This window comes from Ovis canadensis, chromosome X, assembly GCF_042477335.2.
Source record: "Ovis canadensis isolate MfBH-ARS-UI-01 breed Bighorn chromosome X, ARS-UI_OviCan_v2, whole genome shotgun sequence".
NCBI classification, from domain to species: Eukaryota; Metazoa; Chordata; class Mammalia; order Artiodactyla; family Bovidae; genus Ovis; species Ovis canadensis.
Window position 1 is genome coordinate 11,706,450 of NC_091727.1, and position 22,700 is coordinate 11,729,149.

At 42.1% G+C, this 22,700-nt stretch overlaps 1 protein-coding gene across 3 annotated transcripts in view; it reads left to right on the plus strand.

Annotated features, from left to right (window-relative positions):
* FRMPD4 (FERM and PDZ domain containing 4) overlaps positions 1 to 22,700 on the plus strand; it is a 376,391-nt gene that overhangs the window by 254,076 nt on the left and 99,615 nt on the right. For all 3 annotated transcript variants that reach the window (XM_070289750.1, XM_070289748.1, XM_070289749.1), the window contains 2 exons: positions 14,463 to 14,623; positions 18,872 to 18,974. In XM_070289750.1, the coding sequence (XP_070145851.1) occupies positions 14,463 to 14,623; positions 18,872 to 18,974 (264 nt within the window). The remainder of the gene's footprint in view (positions 1 to 14,462; positions 14,624 to 18,871; positions 18,975 to 22,700) is intronic.

The following is a 22,700-nucleotide window of genomic DNA, read 5'->3' on the forward strand; positions in this document are numbered from 1 at the left end:
TGACACTAGAGTGTCATTAACATAAAAGTCATCTCTTAAACACATTGCATTGAACTCAATTAAAGTAATTGATTACCAGTCTAGCTGTAGGGATTTTGCAGCTTTAAGGAAACTGACAAACATTTTACCCTTTTAGATCCTACAATTAGATTCACAAGACACAGTCAATAAGCATTTTGTAGGCGCTAAATTCATCGTCTTTAATGACGACAAAAATCTCTCTGAGTAGATGAACTGGATGTTGATAAAAGACTAATTGTTGAAATGGTTTTCTGTGGTGGTATTGACAAATAGAACTGAGTCCTTGAAGGATAAATTTGATCTTGAATTAGTGGGACCTATTTTGGACATTAATTTAAACAAGCCCTAATAGATCCTTGATGTATTGCATCTCATTTGCTAAGGCTGAAAACATGACTGGAAAAATGTTTCAGTCTGAGTCCTTTTAAAATTTTGTGGTCCTTTGAACTATAGCCTTCAAAATGAATAATACTCTGATTCATTAATAAAATTAATAATATGTGTGTTCAAGTTAATATTTAAGAACTATGTTTATCTTATTTTCTAAGATTTCCTACTTTCATCTCTTAGAATGTGGAGAGAATTTCAGGATTTTTATTCCCTCAACCCATTGCATACCAGATTCTAATTGTGTGATAGATTCTAGAGCCTCTGACCTTTCCAGGAAGGACATGCTCTTGCTTACATAAAGGTATCTGACTGATACTGGGCAGCATTCTAATATGGCTTGTAGTTTTCCTCTGTAACCTCCTATCTCCTAGATACTGTGCTGTCTCCTAAACATTCTCCCCCATTATCCAGCAAGCAACACTTACAGCTGTCCCAACACCAGTTTCTTTTATGCCTCTATGGCTTTGCTTACTCTTCCCTTGGATGGGAGTATAATTCCGTTCCTGTTGGTAGTCACCACTTCATATCTATAGACTCACTTCATGGGTATCTTCTGTGTGAAGTCTTTCCTGGTCCCCATTCACTGCCCTTGAGGTACCCTGACCATCTTCATGAACTGTCCCCCTGAAGTATGGAGTGAACCCTTCCATCACATTTGCCTCTAGCAATCTCTTATGCATGCATGCATGCTAAACCGCTTCATTCGTGTTCGACTCTGTGACCCTATGGACTGTAGCCTGCCTGGCTTTTCTGTCCATGGGATTCTCCAGGCAAGAATACTAGAGTGGGTTGCCATGCCCTCCTCCAGGGATCTTCCCTACCCATGGATTGAACCCAGGTCTCCTGCACTGGCAGATGGATTCTTTGCCACTGAGCCATCAGGGAAGTCAGCAATCTGTTATACTCAAGTCTTTATCTATCTGGTTCCTCTTACAGGGTTGGGATTTCTTTAATGGCTGTGAATTTCTTTGAAAGCATAAAACCAAGGAGAACTTCATAGTAAACTGATGCTCATGAAAGCTTTCTTAAATAAAGGCATTAATGCTTGATTAAAACAATGGCCTTGAGACTCTTCTCTCAAGGTCTCATTATGCAGCTATTTATTCTGTGTAGGATATTTTTCTCATTAGTACCTTCCAAGGTTAGTTCCCCACTTCATTCAAATCTCAGAAATAGCCTCCTTAGAGAGGCCTCCACTGCCATCTTGTTGAAACAATCCATTCTCTCTTTCATTCTCTATCCTACTGTATTTTTCTTCATAAAAACTACCAGCCTCTGACAGTACGTGATCTGGTTCATATTTATTTGATTTTTATTGTCTCAGTCCTTTCATTGGTAGAGGTGTTAGCAATTTTGTTCTGTAAAGGACCAGATAGTAGTTATTTTAGATTTTGTGGGCCAGTCTCTGTCACAACTACTAAAGTCTGCCATGATAGCATGGAAACAGCTACAGTGCATAAATAAATGGGTGTGACTGTGTTCCAATAAAACTGTATTTACTAAATCAGGCAGAAATCACATTTGGAACTCATGGACTATAGTTTGATGATGCCTGCACTGTAATATAAGCTTGTTGGTCTGAAACATAGCCATATCCTGGGCACAGTCAGGTAGAAAGCTTCTGTTAAGTAGTTGTTGAATAAATGGTTGATAGATTTGATCCACCATAAATAACAAAAGAGACTGATTTTAACTGAATTTGAAAAGTCCTTCTGCCAACTTGAAGGAAAATTGTAGATGAAATCTTTAAATGAGCATATCAACTCTTCTAAAACATAAAAACATTAGTCAGGATCATCCAGCTCTCAAATTCAGTGATATTCTCTGTCTTGCAAAATTGACTGTATGTAATATGGACCAAAGATAAAAGTTTACTCAGAACACTTTGACAGAGAGACAAAGAGCGCATACCTCAAGATAAAAAGAGCTTGCATCTCAGTCAAATTAGGCAAATTGAAATGGATTCCACAGTGGTCAGCACATCAGTTCAGTGTCTTCATTGTCTTTAAAGGTTTATACGCAGAAAATATGTTTCATTCAGAAAGAATGTTCATTTCATAAGCAATTTTAGAAGGTTTTTTGTTTTTGTGAAGCACTGGTGTAAATACACGTATGCTATCTTATAATTAAATATCAGTTGAATAATTGATCTCAAAGAAAGTGAAAGAAATAGAAGTCATTCCGTTGTGTCCAACTCTTTATGACCCCATGGACTGTAGCCTGCTTGGCTCCTTCATCCATGGGGTTTTCCAGGCACGAATACTGGAATGGGTTGCCATTTCCTTCTCCAGGTGAGTTTTCCTGACCCAGGGATCGAACCTGGGTCTCCTGCATTGCAGGCAGACTCTTTACCATCTGAGCCACCAGGGAATCCCCTGCAATTGATCACAATGCTTCTCTCACATCAGAGATGTTTATCATCTCACAGCTAAGAATAAAAAAAGCAGCTAGAATTACATTGATCACTGGAAGCCAGCACAGGGAGATTCCTTATTAGTGCCATCCCAGAGACAGAGTTTGTTTCCTGGGACTTACAAGGTTGCTTCATGGAAGAGAGAGGCTTGATGCATGGCTCTGGCAGGAAATGAATGGATGTGGGCTCAGATAAGGAAACTAACAAGTGTCATGGAGGCACCCAGGGAGTTGCAGCAGCTGGGACCTGTTATCATCACTAGGCTCAAGAGGCCTGCCATGGAGCATGGTATGATCTTGGAGCCGTACAAGGGGCCTGATATGACAGGAACAGTATTCAGAGTGGCTGAAGTCACTTCAGACCTGGACCAAACCAAGGAGAGAACAGGAGGGTGAAATACGCTGATCTCCTTGTCCTCCTCTTTGCTTTCCCCTACAGGCACCTCCATTGGTTGAAACCAATGGAAGCCAGAGAGCAGCAACCCACCTACTGCCTTCCACAGGAGCAAGATCCCAACACATAGAGCTCACAGAAAAGGAGCCAGGCGTGGATCTAGGGGATGTGAGGCTGAGGTTCTGTTCCCTTGTAATGGGGCTTAGAACAAGGGGAATACAAGCAAACAAACCTAACCCAGAACAGAATTGATGTGTAACCCTGAGCAGTCAGGTAGTTTTATGTCTAAGAAAACTAAATGCTCTAAGTAGGGGGTAGGAATGATTATTTTAATGAAGAAAAGATTAAGAGGTCACAAGTTTTTAATTAACGCAGGACTGTTGGCTTAAACCTTTGATTCTGTGATTTCCTTACCAGTGCCTTTTAACGTCCATCATAAGTTCTTAGTCATCAAAGTGAGCCCTTACCATGTAATCGCTTTTTGAAATCCTTTGTATAAAGATTAGAAAATCATGAAATTTATAAAGTGTGCCTAATCGTCTTTCTAAAAATATCTTTTATTAAAATCAATTCATGTTTTAAAATATTGTCTTAGATCAGGGTTTCTGTTATACACATTCTTATAGTTTGAATTTGAAAGAACCATGGGATTGTTTTCACTTTCTAAGTACAAACTTATAAAACAAATTTTCAAATATGCATAGATCATAAGGATATACAGCCACCCCTTGGGCTGGGGAGGGGGCCTCCTGTTTCTTCACCAACCCCCACATACTACATTAAAATATGGGTAGAATCTAGTTTGATGGAGACAAACTCTCACACCTAAAGTAATGATTTTAACATGTTTGACAAAGGCTTAGCTCATTGTTATCAAGTCTTTTGTTCAAAAATATTTTTTCCTATAGATTAAAAAAAAAAAAAGAATCTATCAAGAAGAAAAAGTCTGTCCAGCCATGCAATACTTCATGCTCTGTACGGAACAGATATCCATGACATCTTCAGTTTGGGATGGTTAGATTTCCAAACCCCAAAGGGTTCAATCTAGTAAAGCCCAAAGCAAGAGCACATGCCACAACCATCAACTTGTCTGTGCCTTAGGCACTCAAACCCAGGGCCACTCTGTCTCATGTTGGTGCCTGGGGTAGGATCAGATAAACTGGGTGGAAAGGCACCATTTCCCATCAGCAGCATTCTGACTTCCTTTTTTGGTTTCTAAGAATGCTGCTGAATATTTCTGAATGTGAGAGCCGGACTTTTCGAGAGCTGTGAGCAGCTTTGGGATATCAGTGATTCTGTCCATTCTGTTTGAGTATATAGAACACCTTTTACCTTTTCTTTTTTTAATTAATTAATTTTAATTTCAGGCTAATTACTTTACAATATTGTAGTGGTTTTTGCCATACATTGACATGAATCTGCCATGGGTGTACACGTGTTCCCCATCCTGAACCCCCCTCCCACCTCCCTCCCCATCCCATCCCTCAGGGTCATCCCAGTGCACCAGCCCCAAGCACTCTGTCTCATGCATCAAACCTGGACTGGCGATCTGTTTCACATGTGAGAATATACATGTTTCAGTGCTATTCTCTCAAATCATCGAGTATATAGAACACCTTTTAGAGCCACACAGTAAGTCAGGAGCCCCCTAGATCATACAGAACAGAAATGTCCACATTTGTAGCTTTTGTATGCCTATTAGTAAAAAAGTTTTAAACACATACCCCTTTAATATATATTCATGTATTCATGTTATGTATATATAATATATATGTGGCTATAAAGAATAGATGTTAAAATGAGATGAAGATGAAATACACATTTTAATGACTTGCAATCATTTTTGCTACTACCAAGTAGCAAAAACTGCATTAACAAGTGTTTAATATTTTAAATGACAACAAAGTCATTCAGGGTGTTTGAGCATTTTGATTTACCACTTCATTGGATAAATTTTGGCTACAAGGTTTGGCTACAAGTTCAGCCTATTTCTTTACTTGGTTTCAATCACTGTCAGTGGAGAAAAGAGGGAACTATAGAAACATAAGAAGAGACAAATGGACAAAGTGTTTCACCAGCTTGCTTATTAGATCAGGAAATACTGTTTTTTCATTTCCATCCATGCAAGGGATTTTGTTGAAATTCAGCTGGAAAGCTTCTGTATTCCTTGATGTCCTTCAGCTGTTCTCACAAACAAAATGGAAGATGTTGCCATTTATCATATTTTCACAAATGAGTCCACTGAAATTCTTCATTTGGAGGTTTTTTAAACAGGTTAGAAAAATTCATATTCAGGTTTTCAAAGGCTGCTGTCTTGATAGATACATATTTGCATAATTTTCAATAAAACAAGCACATAATGCTAGAATCATTTGCAAACATCTGTTTCCCTATATTCTTACCACAATCCAAGTTTCTTTTAAAAAATAAGCTACTTTCTCATTCATTATTATAATACCCCCTTTACTCTGAAGAAACAACTCTTTTAGTTCACTGTTACCAGGTAGTTACCCCTGAGTAGGACAAAAGATTTTCATGGTCACTCTACTGCACTTAGTGGTTTTGTTTTGAAAGCAACCATATTGTTGACATGTTAAAGTACTTCACTTTCTTTGGTGCCAAAGCTTGCACTGAATTCTCTCAAACAGGCATTTATCCCTAAATTTACCCTGGAACCTTTGTTTTGTTGTAGTCAAAGCTCCTACTCCATCATTTTATACTTATCTTTATTTGTCCCAGTGTCTCAGGATCCTGTAGGGTTCTACAGCCAGAGTATTTTTCTTGTTCAGAGTGTCTTTTATATTATCATATAAAATTTAGAATTCTCTTTGTTGAATTCTTTAAAAGAACTGTTGAGTTATCTTTATTTGATGGTATAAAATTTGTAAATTAATTTGAAAAGAACTGATTTTTTTCATCTTTTAAGGAAAAACCCCATTTTTTTTCAAACCCTCCTAAAATTCTCTAACAAGTTTAAGTAAGGATTCTGGATTCTCTTGGCTTTTAAAGTACTATGTAAGTTTCCAAGCTTGACTAAACAGTTCTAAATCTTTAAATACTCCTGACATGTTGTGGGAATTGACTGACAGTGGCTTGTGAAATTGATTAGTGAAAGTTAAGTTCCCCTGAACTCATAATCTGCCTATATATTCATGAAGGCAAAAAGCCTGAGACTCACTGTGTTATGTGACCTGGAAACACATCATGTCTGGTTATCTGTGTTTATATTAAATTTTACTCACCTCCAGGGGTGGGATTTGTTTGGGCTCTTTTCATTCCAGAAGACAGAGGCTTGTCTGGATTTGTTTTTTTTTTTTTTTAAAAAAAAGGAAGTGGGGGTTGTTGAGTATAAAAATACATTATATCCTAAAAGACATGGAATCCCATGGATGTATGAGAATGGAAATGCAGAGTGGTAGAGCCTCCTAGCCTCATGAGAAGCAGCTCTAGGAGGTAGTTCCAGATTTAGAGAAGTTTTAGGACCCTCATTAGCAATACTTCCTGAATTTCATAGCTTGACATCACTCCATAGTATGGTTTCTCTCCAATGGCATCACTTCTCTTTCAATTCTCCTTTCACCTTTCCCTCAAAGATGCTGTTTACTCACATAGCCGGTATAAATCTTATCCTTCAACTCATGTGTGTTGTCATATTAGATTTCTGCTGATTGGCAATTCGAATATAATCACGTGGAATATTCAAAAGTCCCTGAAATCTCTGCAGAGCAGAAATTCCAGCAGGCCTTTTTGTGGTCTTCAGTCCTAAGATACTGTATTCCAAGCCTTCGTGGTCCCCTGAAGTTCACTGACTCTGACATTTCTTTAGGCTCAGCCTATGGATCTTGGTGCTTTGCTAGACTTACCACCAAGCTAACTTTCCTGAACTTTCTGTCACCTCACAGGGGTCCTCTGCCCTTGACTCCTAACCCCAGTTGCTCAGACTTTAAGGAAACAAGTCAAGAGAGAGAGTTTCTGGTGTCAGCTTTTGCTCTGGGCCCTTGTAAATGCATCTTCCCTAAGGCAAGGAACTGAATGAAGCCTGCCTACCTTACTAGTTATGGAAGAGAAAAAACCTCAGTGAGAAGAAAGCAAAAATTCATTTCAGTATGTTATTTTGCACACATCATCCTAATTTTGACTTACTGGACACATATCCTGGGGGTCTAATCTACCTCATGATCCCCTCTGAGTTGTAACATATCAACTTCAATAATTCACACTTCTGCTTTCTTTTTCCTTCCTACTGACATTCATATTCTGGGGAACTCTAGTTGGTCTGACTCAGCACTTTTGCTCAGAGCCTTTCTTATTAGGGCCCCTCACAGGTCACAACAGGGCTTCTGGAATGTTGGCTTGGGAGCCACCACTACTCAAGTCCAATCAGAGATATGAGAAAGTCATGCAGAACAAAGCAGGAAGTGCCTGTGCCTGCATGTCAACTGGGATATTGAGGGGAGAAGTTTCCTTTGGAAGTGTCTGTAATGTTTGTAAAATGTAATATATTTAGCCATCAGTGGTATGGAGAATAGGGTTGGTAGAGAGAATCCTTTTTGAATGTGATATTTCAGAGTTTTTAAATACTACTGAAAACACAAACTACAGATAGTATGAGTGAACTTTTGGTGCATAACAAACATCCCCCAAAGTAGGTGTCATAAAACAATCATTATTTGTTACCCTTCATTCAGCTGGCTGATCTAGGCTGAGGGGCAGCTGTGTTTCACTTGGCTCCTCACTGAGGTTCCACTTCTGGTCTGTTCCACATGTGTCCATTCCAGAGCCCAAGCTGAAGGGGAGACAGCGACCTTGAGAATATCTTCTCATGGTGACAAGAGAAAAGCAAGAGCTCATTTCCACCCACACAGGTGTGTTTTGTTTGGCATTCTGGGCTCAACCATGTGACACGCTTTGGGCAATGAGATGTTAACAGAGTCAAGGGGTGGAGAGGTGTGCCATGCATCCAGTGGGAAGGCCCTGAAAAGCACTGTGGCGTTCAGTGGCAAATCAAGAATGCCTCTGTCTCCACCCCATACTAGTGCTAGCTAGATGGGAATATTATATGTTGATGCTTAATGCTCTCATGGAATCACAGTTGCCCATCCCTGAAAGGTAACATGAACAATGACCTTCTCAATCACAACTGAGGCACGTGTGTTTATTTATACTCCTTTTCATTCCAATCTTAACTTCCTAGGGATTCCACCTGCCGCCATCTTTCTATATTCTTTAACTCCTCACCAAAGGTAATGGCTTTTAATTTTGCTTCTTCCAAGATCTTTCTGCTCAGCACGTATTCCAATAAAGGACCTCACTGGCTCTAATAAGTGAATGGAAAACTGAAATTACTGTATTAATGGGTTTTCTTATAAGGCACATTTTACTAGTCAAAGTAGTTCTTTGTGATACTTCGGATGTATCAGTCTTTTATTTCTGCTGAGGAAGAAAAGCTTCTTGAGTTCAAAGAAAGCCCTTTCCTTTTGTTTTGAGAAGTTAGGCAGCAGAATTCCTATCATTCCTTTTGAAATGAATCTGTCAAAGACAGGAAGATTGTTCATTTAATCTCAGTGGACACATTTTCCATCTCAGTTAATACACTATGCATTTTTAGGTCAGAGATGTCTAGCTTATTTGCATGTGTTTTTTGGAGAAGATTGGGGCAGGGGCTGAAAGTTTGTGTAGCTCATCAGTTGTATTCCTCAAGGCTCAGCATCAGAATTCACTGAAGCATGTTCAGCAGGTAAAAAGATGTTGCTTTTTCAGCTCATTATAAAAGAACTCAAGCATCTTTATAAAAACTATTGCAGGGAGAGAGCCAAAAAATACTTGCATAACCCAAAGGGCAAAATGATGTTTCATGGGGAAACATTTTAGTGTGAATCCATTCTTACTGGAAAAGAGACAGGGGTTGATTATTTATAGATAATGTATTCTGAAAATATAACCTGTTTAGCAAGAAAATGATAATAACAGTGGAAGGTTATCCACTAAGTGCAAGCAAAACAAATAGAATTAAAAATAATAATAAACAAAACAGAAAATACTAGAACAGGGAGCAATCACAAAATACACACCTGCTTGTAAGTTTCAAACTTTATTGGGGTGGGGAAGTGTTAGGGACTGAGGGCAGATCCTCTGTGGGATGAAAGGGCCTGCTCCTACGTCTCACTCATTCACTCCAAGGTCACTTAACAGTCTTTTGAAACACAGAGGAGGAAAACTTACTAATCTTGACTCAGTTGCTAGAGGAGCCTAGATTTTCTTCTTCTGTATTCTGATACTGTTTTACTTCATGCACGTCGATGTATATTTGTGTTTACTGTCATTGCATTTGATACGATTTTTCAAATTGAAGGCCTCAGAGCTTACTTAGGATTTATGAGGCATCTCACTGAGCATTGGGCTATAGGCAATTGAAACATTGAGTTTGTTTTCATATTTTAAGATTGAATGAGTTCATAATGTCTGAAATCTATGCCTTTCTGTTCATTGCACTCCAGAGATGAAAATAACAGTGGATGCTTTTTGAGTGCTTCCCACATGTGAGAGAGTTTGCAAAGTGCTTGACATTTGTTCATTCATTTGATTTTCACAGCGATCTGATGAGATTGTGTCCTTTATTATCACCTTTCTTATCCTTTATTATCCTCGATAAGGAAACTGAGGTCCACATGACACTGCTAGATAGTGGTAGGGCCAGGATTTGAACTCAGAGAGTTTGGTTCCAGAGGCTCATTCCCAGACTAGCATACCAGTTCCCTTATTGGCCCTATACCTGAGCATTTGTGTGTTTTCTATAGCTCCTTAAAGAGTAAATGTCTCCTGCAATTTGGGTATATCAGGACTCAGGACCTGCATTAGATAACATGCTTATAGGTCCATCCTCACTGGGACCCTCCTATGTGTGCAGAAGAATGTTCCAAAGAAGGAGCCCAACCCTCCTCTGTCAAAGTGGCTTCCAAATATGTTAAAAGTCCAAGGATGTCTTGCCATATCTGCCCCCACCCTGTTCCAAGGCACCGTGATAATTTGTCAGGACTGATGCAGTGGGACCTGAAATGCCCTCCCTGCTCACCGGGGTGCCCTCAGTCTGTTCTCAGTATGGTATTTGGCACATCATCTCCATTCAGAACCTTCCAACCGCTTCCTCTTTTACTCAGAACGAAAGACAGAGTTCTTCTTAGAACCTGTGTCATCTTCGACCACTCATCAGTTCTTTACCACTCCCCTCACTGCCTCCACCTCCTCCGACCACTGGCTGCTCTCACTTGTCCTTAGGACCTTTGCACTGCTGAAATGTACCTCCTCCAATCATTTTCTGACGCCTCGTATAACTTGGCAATACCCTCACCCACCAGCGCTGCAGCCTTCCTCCCTGCATCATTTGTCTCCTTAGTGCTTATAATGACCTGATAAGCCATACGTCTTATCCATTAGTTTATTCCGTCCCTGCCCACTAGAGTGAACATATTTTTCATTCTGCTTTCATTCCTGTTGTGTCCCCAGAACTGAGAAGCCGGTGGGTGTACAATAAACATTTGTTAATGAAATGAATAAATGAATGCATTTTAGAGTTGTTTTGGAGAATTAAATGAGCTAACATATGGAAAGCATCTTGAGAAAAGGCTTAGCATGAAATTAGTGTTTAATAAATGTCAGATATTAATAAAATAATATTGTAGTACTTATTAAGTGAATGATGAATTAAAAATTGGAGACTTACTTCATCATGTAAGTGGAAAGAAGATAATCTTTCTAGAGATGCTGTAAATATTTTAACTTACATTTGCAGTGGATGCTATGGGAGGTTGTTAGGGATGTTAGTTGTGGCCCCTTTTCCTATTATCTAGAAGGTACTAGAACATACCCTTTCTTGCACAGATGAATGATCCCTAAACATTGCTACACTTTGGAATCCCCTGGGAAATCTTTTTTGAAAAGCAATCCTGGCTTTCACCCTTAGGTATTCTCATATAGTTAGTCTGGGGTGAAACCTGGGCATTAGGGATTGTTAATGCTCTCCAGATGATTCTAATATGCAGTAAAGTTTGGGCACCACTGCTGGAAGCTTCTCACAGTACTGGCAGCAACATGGGGACTCATCTTCCCCAGTCCCACTCTACACTTGGAACTAAGTTATGCCAGCCAGAATTTGATTCTCTGTAACACAGCTCCTACGACTATTAGAAAGCTACGTCACCTCTGCGACCTCTTCATCATTTAGAATATGTCTTCTGTGGATTCTGTTGCAAACTCGGAGCTCAGGGCCAAAGAATGTGGATTTCCTCTCCATTTTTTCCTTTCTTCCTTCTGGGGATAAAAGGAGAGATGCATTTCGAAAAATAGCTAGAGTACAGAACACTCATGTTACTGAACCCAAGCTCGAACCATTCGCCACACAACAGGCCAGTAAATCAAGGGACAAGTTTTGGGGACAAGGAATAGCAGCTTCATTGAAAAAGCTAGCAAACCAAGAAGATGTTGAACTGGTGTCCAGAAGTCCCATATTACCTGAGTTAGAATTCTTTTATACTAAAGGGAATAGGGGTGTGGCTGGTTGTTACCAACTTCTTGGTGTCAGTATTCTTTCTTATTACATAGGTCTGGTTACAATGTTCTTATAAACCTTCAACAAGGCAATGTTCTTTTACAAAGGTGCAGAGGCGGCTTGACTAAGCAGAGACAACAGGGCACAAGGGTTAGAGCTAAAGATACAGATCCAACATGGAGTCGGGTTTGTTCTCTCTTGTTACACTCTGAGATGGAACCCTCTTACAGAGGACACAAGAGAACAGCACAGTGGCCATGCTCCCCCGGTAACCCCACTCACCCACAGGCACAAACAGCCATGCCTGTTTCCGGCCTGGGAGACGAGTTATCAGAGCAAGGAATAACTTTAATCTGAAAGCTGGCAGACTGAGAAGATGGCATATGAGCACCTCAAAAAACCACCTTCCCTCAGTCATAATTCAGGCTCCTTTTATGTCAGAAGGAGGGAGTAGGGCCCACTGTGGCACCAACCAATGGCTGAGCCGGGCCACTAAAGCCCCCTGCTTGACAGTTACTACTGTTCCCTCACTTGGGGGAGGCGCTTACTGTGGAACCAACTGATAGCTGAGCGGGGCCACTAAAGTTCCCTGATTGACAGTTACGATTGTTCCCTCAGTTGGTGGAGGAGCTTACTGTGGAACCGACCAATAGCTGAGCAGGGCCACTAGCAGTCACTGGTTGACCTGTTGCTCACCCATGGAGTCTTGCTTGGGCCAGGGGCCCACTCTGGCTCCAGACAGTGGCTGCAGGAGGCTGCTGTAGCTGGTGGCTGCCTTGCTGCCACTACATCCTGAGCACAAAGGTGCAAGTCCAGCAAGGGACTGGGTCTGAAGAAATACCCAGATGCTCCAGCAATGTCCACCTCCAGCCCTCCGTGGAGGAGGGCCTGCCGGCGGCAGAGACCACGGTGACCAGGTAGAGGGTAGTAGACAAGCCCATCAACTAGGATTACTGTCGGAGGCAGCAGATGCCCCCAGAGCGGGCCAGCCTGGTGGCTAGGCATGGCCGTGAGCCAGGGGGTGCGGGAAGCAGCCCCTGCCTCAGTGGAGTGCAGGGCCAGCACCAGGGAGGGAAGGGACCATCTGCCTCAGGTACTACTGTGGAGGCCACCACTCCAGTGAGACATTGGAGATAGCACCCAGCAAGGCCAGACTCATGGGCATGTGATGCTACAGTCACACAGGACCCTGGACCGGGTTTCACCTTCTGCTGCCCTGAAGTTCTCAGTCCTGGTGGAAGGAGGGCCCCACGTTCTCCTTCTGTACTGTCCTTGCCAATGATGTAGCTGGTCGAGCACATGACGCTTAGAATCAGAAGACCTGATGTGAATGGCACCTGGCTTTACACCTGAGAAGAGTGTGATTCTGGCCCAGTTCCTCTTCCTCTTTGGGCATTTACAAAGAGGAGGTGGTGGGGTCCAACTCCTTCTATCAGTGGGCTTTGTGAAGATGAAAGGAGGTAACAGATGAGTGTCAGCACATGACCCACAACGGGTTAGTTTGCGACTAACACTTCTCTTTTTGCTGGTGTTCCAGATCACCAACTGATGGATCCAAAAGACATTTCCTTCCTTTCTGTTTCAAAGGGATTTTAAACTTCTATTTTCCTAGCCAGTGATATATGCCAAAAAGAGGGTTTTCACTGATTTTTCTCAACTCTTATGAATTACACTGAAGGACCACAGTGTTCCTCCTTCTCTTTCCTTCTTGATTACATTTAAACAATACATTGTCCAGATGGTGTGTAGAATAGCATCTTTTCAAGGTATTTTAAAATGATCTTTCGCTTATTGAAGAAGATTAGAGAGAGAAAAATTGAATTAAGTCTGTGTCACTGAAATAATCTTGGCTTACATATTTAAGGAGATTTCTAGTGTTCACACTAATAACTCTTCTCCAGTGAAGTCTGCCTTGGATGATGTGCATGAGTGAAGACTTACAGGAGCTGATTTTCGACCTGACTCTCTGGCACATGGGCCCTGAGTGACAATAAGCCACCATTCTCAGTTTCCTCCCTGTACAATGCAGATAATAATACCTGCTCTGTTCTCTCATGCTTAAGGTTGTTTTCTGGATCAAATGAGCTGTTTATGGAAGCATTTTGAAAATTTTTGAAGGCTGTACAGATTTCAAGTTTAGATTATCGATAAGCCTTCCAAAGTTTAGGTGTTAACAAAAACATTTAAATCATTTGAATGTTTTTTCTGGAATAGAAACACCAAGAGTTAATTCCTCAACTTTGAAAAGGGGGACTGTATTTGACACCAGGATAACCCATTGCCACCCAAATGATCCCCATCACTTCAATTTCACTGGAGTCAGAAGCCATATGTGTTACCCACTAAAGGTCCAGAATATTCTGAGATTCTTTCTCAGCAGATCAGTTATAATTTGATAAAGAGTTGTCTTTTTCTCTATTCCCTTGAAGCTCCACATTTAAGCACAGACTTGAGAGAGATGAAGGTGGGCCACACACATATCTGCAGGACAAGGATTTCAGGGTGAGGAATAGCCAGTACAAAGGCCTGAAGCAGATATGGGCCTGGGGTGCTCAAGGAAGAAGCATGGCAGTGCATCTCCCCACATCTTCCCTGCTCTCTCCCCAACAGAGAATAGACGGTTTTGCAGCTAGAGAAGGTGCTGTGACCTGAAACTCATACACTGATGCCTCGTCCCTCTTGTGTGTGCTTTGCCCACAGTCACATGACGCAAGCAATCCCATTTGATGACCCTCGGCTGGAGAGCTGCCCAGTCATCCCTCCAGCCCCACGGAGGGTGGAGATGAGGCGGGACCCTGTGCTGGGGTTTGGTTTCGTGGCAGGGAGTGAGAAGCCCGTGGTCGTCCGCTCAGTAACACCAGGTAAGCACCCAACCCCGCTGCTTGGTCTCCAGGACCTTTTGCCACTCCATGCCAGCATGACCACTGTTCCATTTCATAAGTTCCATACTGTTCCATCTCAGTCTGTGAAGTATAGTTAAGTTTTCCCAGCACCTGGATAAAGCCAGACCAGCAGAGGTACAAAAATGGCTCTGCAAGCGAGCTTTTAAACTTCCAAATCCATCATATTGCCAGACTTAGCAAAACACCAATCCATCATTTGTTACCATGGAGATGACCCACTTCTTAATGTATGAATGCATGTATTAAGAGGCAGGCATTGTGCTGTTTTCAGTCAGCTCTGGACAAACTTCTTACCAGAAAGTTATAGTTAAGTTTCTCTAGGATTTAGGTCTTTGCGGGTGGTTGCATTCTTTTACAAAAATGTACTCCCCTCTCTTCCCACTAGAGGCAGAAGATATTTCACTACCCCATAGCTGTTGGGTTGAACCAGATGATTGACTTTGGCCAGTGTCATATTAGATGATGACATAAAGATGACATAAACAAAGGCTTGGAATGTGCTTGCCTAGTTGAGCTCGTTTCTTGGGTTTCTGCCATAGACGTAAGAAGAGTTTCCCTGAAGCGGCTGCTACCCCTTCATCCTGAGCTCCTAGATGAACCTGTAAGGCAACCAGCCTGCAGCTGAGAGCTAAGTTACAGACTACCTTCAGTGTACAGCACAACTGCCCAGCTAACTTTGCCCTTGATCAGCCAATCCACAGTCATTCTAAAGACCCATAAGCATGAAAGGAAACCCTACTGAGTTTGGGGATGTCTTGTTATACTGTAAATGCTAGCTGATGCAGTGTGTGGCAAATCTCTCAAATTCTATCATAGGATCAGGTAATGAATGTACTTGGTCTCAGTCATTCTCAGTGTAGAGATGTCCCACTATCAACACAGTTGAATATACTGGACTGTGGTATCATTGTCTGATATGGGCTGCCTTTGCCTTTGCCAGAAACCATGCTCTTTCTATTATTTATTAATTATGTGTATTTATATGCTTATTTTAATGAACTTTACTGGATTTATTTTCAGACAAAAGGAAAGTATCCTCTATGCTGTTTTTCTCCAGTATTTTTCAAATCAGTAACAGAGTTCAAAAGGAAAATGCTGTAGTCAAGAGTGCAGACTCTGGCATCAGACTGCCTGGGTTTGGTGGACTTGAATCCTGCCTCTGCTCTTATTAGGTTGTTTTTAGCTTCCGTGTTAACTCCCCTCCATTTCAGTGTGATGTAACTTCTCTACATCCTTTGGATAAGGAGGACCATAGGGAGGGAACAAAATGCATTGGAAGGATGCCAGATTAATATCTGTTAATGTTAAACTATAAAATATTCGGCCAGTTGAGTCTGTCAGTTAGGGGGAATGAAAGCCAACTAGTGGGCTAGTATAGATCATTAAAGTGGATTTCATTTTTCCTCATTTTGACACAATATGGCCCAGAGCAAGGACTGCAGATACAGTTAACCTCTTTAGACTTGTGCAGAGAAGAGTAAGTTTCCTGTTCACTCCTACCACTGCTTCATCACACAGCTTCATACTTTGTCTGCTGACCTTTTAATTTTATTAGCTATAGATTATAGTTTTTGAACTCGATGCACTTGAGAATTTTATTCTCAAAATAAAAGAGAATTTTTGTATTTTATAATAATGAAATAATCCATATGCTCTTCTTAAAAAAAATGTAGGTAGTAAGAGGATAAAGGTTTTTTAAAAATCACCTGAGTTCCAACTACTGAGTGTTAACCATTATTAACATATACATGAAGAGCGTACATATAGTAAGACCATTCTGTTTATACTTTTGCATGTATTATGTATCATTCATATATAAACATATATATAGTACTATATGTATGTGTGTGTGTGTGTACACACACATTTTTTTCCTCAAAGGGGTCCCATTGGATATGCAATTTTGTCATAGGGGGACACTTTAACATCTCTGGAATTCTCCAATGTATATGTCCTCCTTAGTGCTAACTGGAGATTCAGGTTTGGTTTTTCATTTTCTTGTATTGACTTACTGTTCCTTTAGCCTCTTCCCTTCCTTGCCCTCAATTTTCCTACACTCTTACCTACTTTAAGACAATTTTGAGAAGAGTAGAAAAAGCGAAAACTAAAGTCAAAGAGCACTGTTTCCAGTCATTTTTAAGAATTAATGCAGTCATACAAATCCTATCTCTCATAAAATAACTCTATTGAAGTCAAGTGATTCCAATGGTAAGATCAGATTATTCTATAGCAGACCAGCCAGCCTTCAGAGTAAAGGGCATGAGAGTCCTCTGAAGTATTCCCCCACTTCATGTTCTGGAAGGCACTGTATATTCCTTCCTCCTACAATTCTTGCTTAAGAAAGAGTATTTCCATGTAATCAAAAAACATAGATCAAATGTAAGACTAAGTCTTGTTCATCTGCATATGGTTTTCTCATCAGATTAGTTAACATCCATTCTGCAAACAGTTACTTTGGAGATTTTTCTGTATTTGAACAGCATTTGACTTCTAACCATTTCTTTGAATTTGAGTGATTTGCGCATATGTAATCCAGTCATCATCAAAAGCCTCAAGTGACTTTCAGAATTCCTTCTGTGTGCAAACACTGAATCTCAGTTCCCACATCTGGAAATGAGTATTTCTATCACTGATACAGGGACACATAAAGGTTCTCCCCTCTATCTCACTCCATGGAAAGGAGACAAATGTCTCCTCCAGATTGAGAGACATGTATGCCAAATATCTGGTGGGTAGACAACAGCTGAATTACTTTGAGTTTCATGTTCTGAGTGTTGTGTCCATTTCAATCACTACATGAATTGACAACATTTGAAAAATAACCTTTCAGTTGCACCTATTATCCAGATAGACCTCTGGAAAAAAATTAAAATTCCAGTACCATATAGCACCAGATCAGTATTTAGGGGCTAATTCCATTAGACATGTGAAGGCAATTCATATTATCAAAGTATTTGCTTTCAGGTCTTATTTAGTACAAATGTGTGCTTCATGCAGCTATGTCTTTAAGTTTATGTGTCAAGAGACCTGTCAGTGACCAGTTTTTGAGTTAGAGGAGGAAGTTCAAAAGAGATTCTGGTCACCTTGAACATGGAAGCATTCACAGACCTAAGCTGGGTAGACCCAGTCCAACCCTTCCAGGCAATTCTTTTCCCTCGTGTAAACCTCAGTCATGTCATTATATGGAAGGGATTATAGCATTCAGTGAGGTTACTAGTTAAAGCACTTAGCCTGTTGCCTAGTACACAATAAATGCTCAACAAATATTTGTTCTCTACTTGCTCCTTGGAAAAACAATTGAAAGAGGCTGTGATAGATGACAAATCCTCTGCAATCACATGTGAGCCCCACCACAAACATCCCGACACAGTCCAAACCATAGAAACAACCCAATGCCCTCATCTCCCAGCCTTTCATGCTGGACCATGGCTTCTTACCAAAGCCAGCTTCCTTCCTCCCACTTGTCAGGCAATATGTATTAAATGCTCATAATAGAATTCCCCCCAGTTGCTGAGAGCAAAGCCCTGCTTCCTTGAACACTCTTCCCCAAAACCCATAACACAAAGTTGAATCCCGTAGGTCCTTCCTGGCACCCTCGTGTTCAGCTGTCTTCCAGGCCCCCACAGTGTGCCGTCTCCCTGTTGTACAGAGGAAGCAAATGTAGCTGTGTTCAAATCCAGGTGTGCTCAGGTGGTCGAAACTTCAGCTGCCAGGTGAAATACCTTCTTCTAAGGGCCCTGACACTCAGAGTGTGGGCAGCTGGCTGGCAGCCTCAGCAGCCACCAGGACCTTGTAGGACAGGCGACCTGTCCCCCTGCTGTCTTCCTCACCTACACAGTCAGTCTGCAGGTCAACACATTCCCACGTGATTCATATGCCTGTTAAAGTGTGGGAAGCATTACCAGTCTCCACCTTGCCTGGAAAGTTTAGGAGCCATGTTGATTCCTGAATCCCACCTCCAGAGCTTCTGATTTCAGCAGCCCGGGTGCACCCTGGGCCTCGGGCGCTTCCCCAAAGCTCCCACCCACCTCCCCAGTTCTGTCTAATGTTGGCAAGGATATTGAAGAGAACACCCATGTGTGGGTGGGGTTTGTTTTTGCTGATAACATCCATTGCTCACAAGAAGTCATGACTAGGAGCAGAGGCTACACATGGACGGATGACCACTGGGCTTCTCACCTGCTCTTCACTCTCCTTTGTCTCCAGGTGGCCCGTCTGAAGGCAAGCTGATCCCGGGAGATCAGATTGTAATGATCAACGATGAGGCAGTCAGCGCCGCACCAAGGGAGCGAGTCATCGACTTAGTCAGGTAAGTGACTCGCTCACCCGGGCTCCATCAGGAGGCTGTGCAATTGAGACCTCACTCTGCAGAGGGAGGGCTTCCCGTGGGCCATTTCAGAGCAGAAACACAAGCTGACCCAGTCACCTTAAAAGCGCTGTTGACACTGAGCACTAACGTAAATTACCAGGCTCTGTAAACAGACACCTACTTGTCTGTTCTGTTAACGTTCGGGCTGCAGACGCTGAATGAAACAGTCCTATTACCACTGCTCTAACCAAGTGTTGCATTTTTGTTTCCTTTAAAAATAACTAACACATTGATATTCCATAATCAAGGAGATCAACATGACGTTGCTGAGTTCAATTTAAGTGGTGAATACTTTTCTAAACATAATCGCATGGATACAGAAACATGCAGTTCACTAATTTTTCATACTTGACTGGGTGATTCATTACTGAATTTTCAAATCATCAACCAAGGTAACAGGATCATTAGGTCAAAAGTAGAACAGTTTTTAAAATGTGCTTGGTTTATTGCTTTAGTTTCAGCATAGATGTAAATCATGTTATGTGATATTCTTAAAGGGGTGTCAGAAAATGTTTTTTATATGATGTTAAAATATGGTCAACAGTCCTCTTTGAAGCCCACGAGAGTTCTACTTCCATGGTGAATCTAGTGCAAAGGAGTCTTGCGAAGTTTTCCAAATGAAGCTGTATCTGTCAGATGAATGGACCCCCTCATACTGCCCAGCATCGAGGGATACTGATGAGCTTGTGTGACATCTTTTATAAACCGATCTTCTGAGGCGAGATGGAAGCAGAAGGCTCTCAGGACACTTTAAATAAACTGAAATAGGAATCTTCTAACAACGCTCTCTCATAACAGAAAGGTACATTTGTACCCTGAGAAAGGCAAAAATGTATTTCTAGGGTTTTCTGGAGAAACTTTCTTTCCCAAGCTTAGTTCAGCTTCTGCTTTACCCCGAAGTGTTGTCTGGTCACACCTTCTGGGAGGAACTGGGACAGTGGTGAGAAGACAGAGAAACAGAAATAGACACTTATTTTTAGGGTAACCAACCATCCCAGTTTTAGCAGCAAAGGGCCCACATCCTGAGATGGTCCTTCTGAGGTGGTTGGTCTGGTCACCCTACTTTAGTGCTGGCCTCAGAGTGGAGCCTTCCCAACTGGCTGGCAAAGTGCCTGGGCTCGTGGGGTGTCCAGATCCCCTTGAGTTCCTCCTGGGGAGCCAGCATGTCAGTCACCCTAGGGCAGGTGCCATTCTTCCTGGGGACCAGGAACGCAGGGGTCAGGAGTGCTGCCGCCATGTAGAGCCCTTGGGGGGAGCTGGAATGTGACCGTTTAGAAACCAGTCTCTCTTGAGATGCATGTGGGTGTCGGGGGGACACACCTCGGCCAGCAGGCGCTGAGCCTTCTGTGGGCTCACGTCCTGGAGTGGTGGGGCTGATGACAGGTTGCACGGCCCTCATGTTGTCCCCTAAACACACGCTCTTGTGATCAGTCCTATTGATTTCTGTGCTCAGAGGATGACAGAAGAAATAAAATATCTCTGTTTGTGTTTGCTGTGACTAAATTGCCTGCTGCAAGACAGAGATGGAGAAAAAGTCATCTAAGCGTGTGATCATGTTCTAGCCATCCTTTCAGGGCATTTAGAAAGATTTTTTCTTTTTTTCAGAAAAAGATTTTTCCCTTCTGGTTTAAAGCATCGTGAAAGAAAATGGCATCTCTGTAAACAAAAATCTGTATCGCACTTTTTATATAATGGAGCTCAGTGAAGAGTTATTGAATAGATGAACCAATTAAAAGAGCGGAGAGCAGACGACAGCTTGCGATCCAAATCCAACCGCCACCTGTTTTGGACAGCCCAGGAGCTAAGAATGGTTTTTACCATTTTAAAAGAGTTGGGCAAAAAATAAAAGAATATTTTGTGCCACAGAAAAATAATTTGAAATTCAAATTTCTGAGCCCATAAATAACGTTTTCTTGGAAACCAGCCACACCCGTTCATTTAGATAGATCAGGATCTAAGAAGGTCTGCTCCCGGTACCTGCAGAGTGACCTGGGGCCCACAGGGAAGGAGATATTGACTATCTGATCTTGTCAGAAAAGGTTTGACCCCTGCTTTAGGAAACTTTAAGGTAACCAATCACCTTTTCTTTGGTTAAGCCAAATTTAGATTAAAATCCAAATGATATATGTATTGGATTTTACTCAGGATGGGGTTATGATTACTGCAAGATTCCCACATTCTTGATGATGGGGTGTGGTGTTTGAAATGGGTGGACGTGGAAAGCACTCATGCTTTTTAAGCAGGTACATAAAACTCTCTTGCCATTATCTCAGCCCAGCCCCCTTCCTCATCCCTAAGGTGGCTGAGGGTGAGCTGAGGTCACAGTTCAAGCCCTTTCGGGGTGAACTGTGGCTTCTCCTCTGATTAGCATTGGCTGTCACCCCCATTGTGTTCCTGAAGTGCCCATGCTGGCTCTTCCATGAGACTCACCTGTGGGTTCCTTGGGGGCAGAAGAGGAGGGCAGCATCTTGGCACTAGCTTTCCTGCAAGACCTCTTGGGTACAGTACCAGGCAGACTGGCTATATTTCAAGATGTCCACTTGACTTCATCCCTGACAGAGGGATGTGAACTCTCACAGCCTCATGGCCCTTCTCACAGCTCCTTGGTTCTCCCCCACTCTTTCTAGAAGGAGAAGGAAAGAAGCGGCATCGCCTCAGACTATATTCTAAAGTCAATTGCCTCCTCTAGAAAGTTCTGGCAAATCCCGTTTGTTTGCAATTGACTTAGAATGCAGTCTGAGCATCCTTTGGCTGCTGTCTCAGTGATGGATGACAGGGACACAGTTTGATTCAGCAGTGATGCTTGATGTTGTTCAATCAGGTGACCTGGATCCTGAGTTCCGTGAGACAAGCAACCTTGTCCGTGTTGTCCTCTGCTGTGTCCCCACAGCGAGGTCCACTGCCAGGCCTGCAGGAGGTGCCCACTAACGATGTGTTGAAAGGGAGTGGGCTCTGAACAGCACTCTTTGCAAACGACGATTTAGATGGTTTTCTTCAAGCCCTCCTACAGCTATTCTGTGAGTTTCAATGTGAGATAAATGAATCCATCCCTCAGGAAAACATGCATTTTTTTTCACCAATTTATCATACATTTTTACAGCACCTACTTTAGATGCAGGCCACTGAGCTAGGCACCCAATCTACAGGGACAGGTGAGCCAAAGCCAAGCTTTCAGGGAGCTTACATCACATCTATTCATTTGGGACCTCTCAAGACAGACAAGCCCCCACATTAGCCACATGTGGGAATTGTCAGATTTGAAAGGGTTTTGTTAGTGATAAAAACACATAGGCCCGGGGCTTCCCTGGTGGCTCAGTGGTAAAGAATCCACCTGCCAATGCTGGAGACATGGGTTGGATTCCTGGTCTGGGAAGATCCCGCATGCCACGGAGCAACGAGGCCAGTGCACCACAGCTACTGAGCCCAGGTGCTGCAACTACTGAAGTCCTCAGTAGGTGAATGTGCTCTGCATGAGGAGAAGCCACCGCAATGAGAAGCCCGAGCACCACAACTAGAGAGGAGCCCCGGCTCACCGAAACTAGACAAAAGCCTGCACAGCAACAAAGACCCAGCGCAGCCAAAAATAAATAAACTACATTTAAAAAATTAAAACAAACACACACATAGGCCTGGATGTACTGAGAGGGTGAACACATCATCCTAAAA